The sequence below is a fragment of the Thamnophis elegans genome, chromosome 3, assembly GCF_009769535.1.
Source record: "Thamnophis elegans isolate rThaEle1 chromosome 3, rThaEle1.pri, whole genome shotgun sequence".
In the NCBI taxonomy this organism is placed as follows: domain Eukaryota; kingdom Metazoa; phylum Chordata; class Lepidosauria; order Squamata; family Colubridae; genus Thamnophis; species Thamnophis elegans.
In genome coordinates this window covers 28324936-28331641 of record NC_045543.1, presented here as the reverse complement: position 1 = coordinate 28331641, position 6706 = coordinate 28324936, and the positions used below count along the sequence as shown (strand labels likewise).

General features: G+C 41.6%; 1 protein-coding gene across 1 annotated transcript; it reads right to left on the bottom strand.

The window, feature by feature from the left end:
* Positions 1-2011: 2011 nt before the first annotated feature.
* On the bottom strand, positions 2012-6479 carry TMEM17 (transmembrane protein 17). Its single transcript, XM_032214774.1, has 4 exons — positions 6257-6479; positions 5200-5303; positions 4802-4915; positions 2012-2480 (listed from the first exon to the last, which is right to left on the bottom strand). The coding sequence occupies exons 1-4, from the start codon at positions 6363-6365 to the stop codon at positions 2136-2138; spliced, it is 672 nt and encodes a 223-aa protein (XP_032070665.1). The 5' UTR covers positions 6366-6479; the 3' UTR covers positions 2012-2135.
* Between the last annotated feature and the right edge of the window lie 227 nt (positions 6480-6706).

Genomic DNA, 6706 nt, shown 5'->3' with positions numbered 1-6706 from the left:
GGATCGACCCTGAGGCACGTCACTTGGTGGGGTGCCCCAGGGGTCGGTTCTCTCACCCCCCCTGTTCAACATATATATGAAACCACTAGGTGAGATCATCCGTGGTTTTGGGGTACGGTATCATCAATATGCTGATGATACCCAACTTTTCATCTCTACCCCAAACCATCCAAACGATGCCCTCGATGTGATGTCCTGATGCCTGGAGGCTGTGCGGATCTGGATGGGGAGGAACAGGCTCAAGCTCAATCCCTCCAAGACTGAGTGGCTGTGGTTTCCATCATCCCGATTTGTGCATCTTGTTCCATCTTTGATGATAGGGGGAGAAACTTTAGCCCCCTCAAAGAGGGCCTGCAATCTGGGAGTCCTCCTGAATGCACAGCTTAGTTTAGAAGAACACCTGACGGCCGTGACCAGGGGGCCTTTTACCAGGTTCACCAGTATGTCAGTTGCACCCCTTCCTGGATCAGGATGCTCTGTGCACAGTCACTCATGCCCTTGTCCTTTCTCACCTGAACTACTGTAACACTCTCTACATGGGGCTGTCCTTGAAGAGCACCCAGAGGCTTCAACTGGTCCAGAATACGGCTGCGCAGATTATCATGGGGGCATCTAGGTGCTCCCATGTTGCACCTCTTTTAGGCGGCCTGCACTGTTTGCCGGTTGTCTTCCGGGTGCGATTCAAGGTACTAATTATGACCTTTAAAGCGCTCCATGGCTTAGGCCCAGGAAACCTGCGAGACCATCTACTGCCACCGGTAGCCTCCCACTGTCCAGTGCGATCCCACAGAGTTGGCCTTTTCAGGGTGCCGTCGGCCAGACAGTGTCAGCTAGTGACCCCCAGGGGAGAGCCTTCTCTGTGGGAGCGCCTTCCCTCTGGAATGAGCTGCCCCCGGAGCTTCGTATAATCCCCGACCTCTGGTCCTTCTGACGCGCCCTAAAAAGTTGGCTTTTCCAGCAAGCCAGCCTGGCCTGAACAAAATAAAATAATGATTGAATATTGTTAATTTTAATCGAATTTTTTAAAAATGTTATTGTTAATCTTAATTGGGTTTGTTTTTGGATACTCTATCTAATTTGTTTTTAACTTTGTAATATGTGTTTTTTTTAATGTTGTACGCCGCCCTGAGTCCTTGGGAGAAGGGCAGCATATAAATCCAATAAACCAAACCAAACCAAACCAACTAAACCAAAGGCAAGCTACCCTTTGCAGGAAGCAACATCGTTCATGCTGGTCAGTTTACCTTCTGAAGCTCCATTTTAACTCTTTGCTCCGTGTGGCCTGGCCAAGCTAATTGCCAATTAAGTCTTTGGCAGCATTTTCAAGGAAGATAAAGGTGGGTGCTTATCAGCCTTATCCCGGGGGACTTTGGCAGCCTACTGTAGGACTCTTTACAACTATTTGAGACTCATTATGGTCTGTGAATGAACATAATTTACAGCCTTTGAAATAAAATGTTTGGGGGACCAAGTGTGTGCTTTATACTGTATCAAGAAGCCTAGGTCAAAACATACATGTTGAAAAACAACAGATGAAGATCATTACAATACAGATTTCATAAATAATATATGCAGAAATGAGTAGAAGACTAATCCCCTCAAGAATCACACTTGCAAAAGATGAATGTTTGGAATGTTTGTTTGGAATGTTTATTTAATTTGTATGCCGCCCTACTCCCGAGGGACTCAGGGTGGCTAACAACCAAGGGGGGGAAGGGGATACAAATAGGACAAAGACAAACAAAGTAAAAAACAGCAACAGTCGCAACAATTCAAGTGGGGCTGGAAACTCATCAGCCCCAGGCCTGCCGGAACAGCCAGGTCTTAGTGGCTTTGCGGAAAGCTGGAAAGGTGCTGAGAGTCCGGATCTCCACGGGGAGATCGTTCCAGAGGGCCGGAGCAGCCACGGAGAAGGCCCTCCCCCGAACCACTGTACTACCCAATGACAATATTTTCTAACATTTTCGACGGCATCTGAATCAGTCCACAGTGAGTATCTCGTTGATATCACTCCACTATGTTTGCGCTACCCAGAACTAAGTGAATTTCTAAATCAAATCCTCTAAAACTCCTATAGTTAAGGCAACAAGCAGAGGAGCTTCACTGGTGGGGTTGCTCTTCTTACCATCAGGTTCTCACTGCAGATTTCCAACACCACTTGTTGAATGAAGTTCTCCCACTTGTTGTTCCATAATCCCTGCAGCTTCCAGTCTCCTTGCCTGGCAAGCTAAGTTATCAGAGGGAAGATGAACATCTAACCGGTCAAACTCATGAAGATGGAAACGAGTTGCCAGTTGGTTCACCATTCTTTTGAGAGCAAGGAATGCAGTAACAACTTGGAAGACAAGAAATACTACAAAAATGATATTGACTGCTCGTTCCAAAGGTTGAATCCTTAGCCCTTCATTTAAAAGTAGGAAAAGAATTAGGGGCACTTGCAAAAGGAGACTCAGGAGCCAAAACCCAGCTAGTTCAGGAACCTATAAAGGAGAAAAAAGGAATCAAAATATTATACAACTCAATCAAGACAATTCAAAGAGCAGAGTGGTACAGAAAATTGAACTTTACCAGTATCCAAGATATAAACATAGAAGGCTACAAATTCAGAGTTATAGTACAAGAATCCACTTATGTATTTTTTTTCTCTGCGGAAAAGGTCCTTTTCAATTATTGTAGTTATGACTTTAAAGACAATTCTGTTAGTGAAATGAAGCATACTTTTTAGACTTTTCAGGTAGACATCACAGCCAACTATCATTCTCTACATTGTTTCAATGACAGAAGAAAACACAGAACTGAGAGCCAGTGAGAGGGTTAATAAGAGATACAAGATGCTTGTTTATTTCATTTCAAGAGGAAATATAGCATCTTAGCTATCAATCACTTTCTTTAAGACCTTGCTCCATTTCAGGGGCTCTGATTTCAAATAACAGGCTCTGATCATGTAGAATCTTGGGAACTGGGAAGATGCAGAATTTAGCAAAAGCTAGACAAAGAGACTTACAAGAGGCAGAGTTAATAAGTAGTTCAACATCAATCTTACACAAAAAGGCCAGAATTGAATCCAAACCATAAGCCCTTGAAATCAATATACTTAATTACATTCTATGTAACTTGTAAAACCTAGCACAATTCTTTTCATTTACCAGAAAATACTGTACATTCTGCATATGGATAGCATAATTAAAATTAAGAGTTTATTTAATTAAACCTTATGCAGCACAGGACAATTTTAAACTGCTATTGAAACTGTAGGCAGAATGCTAGACTAATAGAAGATCAACATGCATTCTTACAAATGTCTGATCAGAACTAAATCACACTGAGTTCAGTGTAGCTCTTCATCTTAATCTATGTTCTATGACGACAAGTCCAGCATTGTATATGGTCCCTGGAAAGTCTGGGAGTAACCTCAAAGTTGTTAAGAAGTTGTGATTTTTAATGTGTCTGAGGGAAAAATTAAATAGAGGACACTTTATAAATGAAAGTTAATTTTAATTAATGTTAAATGAAAATTAAATCAAATTCCATGATTCTCAGAAAGCCCCGCAAACACCAAAACACCAACTGTGGTCCTTACTTGCCCAAATGCTTCATTTTACAGATATTATACACACATACACACACACACACAAACACACACTTGATAATTTTCAGTTTAGTTCCATGTTAATTTTTAAACATTACACTTTTACATTACAAATAGTGTTTTGGTATATTATTAACTCTTAGTGTATTTCAGGAATTCAGAGGACTTTGATCATATTTAAATAAGCCCCACCACAGTTGTGAAATTTTGAACAATAGTAAACCCATATATTGAAAGAGCCAACAGAACTTGTCAAACTTTGAGTCTATTGCAACAGAAAAAATATGAAATAGACATGGGAAATATACATCTTTTTATGTTTGATATTGCTGTTCTCAAGGAAATCAGCATGATTTCCATGTTTTAAAAAAGGATCAAGAAGAGATGAAGGTCTCCTGATCATAGAATTCATATTGTTGGAAGCCGGGTGGTACATAAATTTAATAAATAAACATTTTAAGGGCATCAAAAAGAATATTTATTTATTTATTATCAAATTCATACAATTCCCCATACTCCCCAAAGGAGACTATGGCAGCAAAGAACAATAAATAAAAAAGCAATATAAAAATAGATTAAAACCTGAAAGTCAAAGCAATAAATAAAATAAAAACAAAAATACTAACCTTGGGTGAAGGAAGGATAAAAATGACTCTTCAGCAATTGAGCCACTGGGACAGATCTCCATTTCCCTTGTAGCTCCAGGCTCTGCAGGTCTAGAGGTTCTTACAGAAAATCAAAAGGGATGGGGCCAATCTAATTTCAGGAGGAAGGATGTTCCATAAGACGGGTGCCACAGCCGAGAAGACATGTCTCCTGCGACCCACAAGATGTAGGTCACTATCCTATGGTACCCGCAGCATATCTTTTGTGTGAGATCTAATGGGGTAGGCTGATGTAATTGGGGAGAGATGGTCCCTTAGGTAACCCAGGCCCCTGCCATGAAGGGTTTAAAGGTTAAAACCACATCTTCAATTTGGACCCAAAAGCAAACTGGCAACCAATGTAGCACACAGAGCAAAGATCTAACGTTTGCTGCCCTGGGAATGTACATAACTGCCCATGACTCTGCACCTGACTAAATTAAGAACAAATTAAGACTCAAAGACGGTCCTGAATTCAAACTATAAATTTTCCAATGTTTTGTCTTTTTCAAAGAACTGTATCCATTTGTTTAGAAAGGTGGATCTTAAGTATGTGAAGGATACCTACCTTCTCCTGCAAATTTCCCATGTATCCAAGGTACAGACGTATAACCTCAATTAAAGATGTTAATATAATGCTTGTCACAAGGATGAATTTGTAGTAATCTGGTAAGACTGAGTACTAGAAATGAGAAGAGAATGGAAAATAAATACTGCGCTTGAACGAATTATTTGGATGTATTTAGTTGTCTTTTTGTAAATCATATCTCACTGAGATTTTCTACATATTCTCTACAAACCTACCTACTTCTCAGTCCTTCTGCATCAAACATACCACTCAAAATAAGATCAGTGGAAATCTTTTTCGCATTATTACAGGGGTATGGTAAAAAGCAATAACCAAATACCCTAACAAGAATAACAAATCTCAAAATAGAAGTGTGTCTATTGCCTTCTAGATCTTACCTTCAGCTGCAACATGGCAACACTGCTTGCCCACCAAAAAGGGAAGAACCAGAAGTTAAAATACAGGGACATCTGTAATGGCAAACTGGAGATGATTTCATTATCTGAAGAGACAGAGAGGAAAACAGTCATGAGGAACCTGTGAGGTACAGTATATTCTGCTGGCAGGGTCCCTTATTCTCTTCTGACCTAAATGTGTCTATATGTTTGTGCTGATACAGTGGCTTTTAAGGACTGCCATTCCATATGTCATACAGATATATCTTTGAACCTGTGTTAGTCAGCCTTTTGAGTTGAGAGAATCTGGTTTCGCACTGTGCCCCAAATGGTAATGATTTTCTGTATATAATACTTTATTATCAGTGCACAACATATGTACAATGAACTTGGTTGAGCTCCCTCAGTGCACCTCCCCAACACAATACAACTCACAATTAAGACAAAAAGTCCCTAACCCAATAAATCATATCAACAAACACCCAGTCCTATTGCACCAGTGTGAACATGTTACACATTATGCTGCTCTGCATGTCCATCATACTTATGTTATTTCATATTCAGGAGTCTGACAGCCCACAGATTAAACACTGTTCTTCAGCCTGTTTGTACACTGGCTATGCTTCTATATCTCCTTCCCGATGGTAGGGGAGAGGTATGATGTACCTCTTCTAGTCTAAATAGTAGATTAGAATAATATGGGCATTATCTTTAGTTCACATCTTGGGCTGCAGAAGAGAGATTATCTCTGTTTTGGGTGCTGCAGCTGGTCTTTTTGGCAATAGTGTCATATTAAGAAAACGAAAGAAGCGTTTGAATAGTTTATATACTTTAAAAGACTGGTTTTGGAGGGTGGTGTCATTTTAAACAAGGACTATCCTTAAATTTTAAATGGTTCTCCATAGCCCAGACGCTCCGGGAAGACGCTCCAATCACTCTATCGCAGTCCAGGCTCTACCAGGAAACCTGGCAGTAGCTTCGCAGCGACCACCGCAATAATGGCGACAGTGCAGACACCGCCATCTTTGTAGCTGGCACAAAGCCGGGGACACTCCCTCACCAATGTGGTTGGCGTCGCCTCTGCTTTCGGGTACCGTGCGGTTGTTGTCCGTAAAAACAGTTCGGCTGAAGGAACTCAGCCGCCTTCTCACCGGCTCCGGCAACGACATGGAGCAAGGAGAACAACGGCCGCTAAGGAGCGGTTGCTAGGGCAACGGGGCCCGACTGAACAACTTGACGCAGTATCAGTGCAAGCCCCGTCGCCTTGGGGAATTGCCGCGTGGGCATAGCTTCCGGTTCCGATGCTTTGCCCGACACCGGGCAAGAGGCAGGGTCAACCCTCGGCGTTCCATTCGGGGCTGTCTTAGGGTTTTTTTGTTTGTTTCGCAGAGAAAGAAAGAAAGAAAGGTTCTGCCTGATATGTTACATAGGTGAGGCGACTCCCTCCTTGGTTTTGCTTGCCAAAAAAAATAATCGGGAGTAGGAAATCGAAGTCTGGCAAGCAATTCGT

Excerpts from the sequence above, each read along its gene's own strand:
- TMEM17 (XM_032214774.1), bottom strand. The coding sequence starts at position 6,365 with ATGTCGTTGCCGGAGCCGGTGAGAAGGCGGCTGAGTTCCTTCAGCCGA. Across the intron at positions 5,304-6,256 it reads AGGCGACGCCAACCACATTG|ATAATGAAATCATCTCCAGT; the intron begins GTGAGGGAGTGT and ends CTGTCTCTTCAG. Across the intron at positions 4,916-5,199 it reads TTGCCATGTTGCAGCTGAAG|TACTCAGTCTTACCAGATTA; the intron begins GTAAGATCTAGA and ends TCTCATTTCTAG.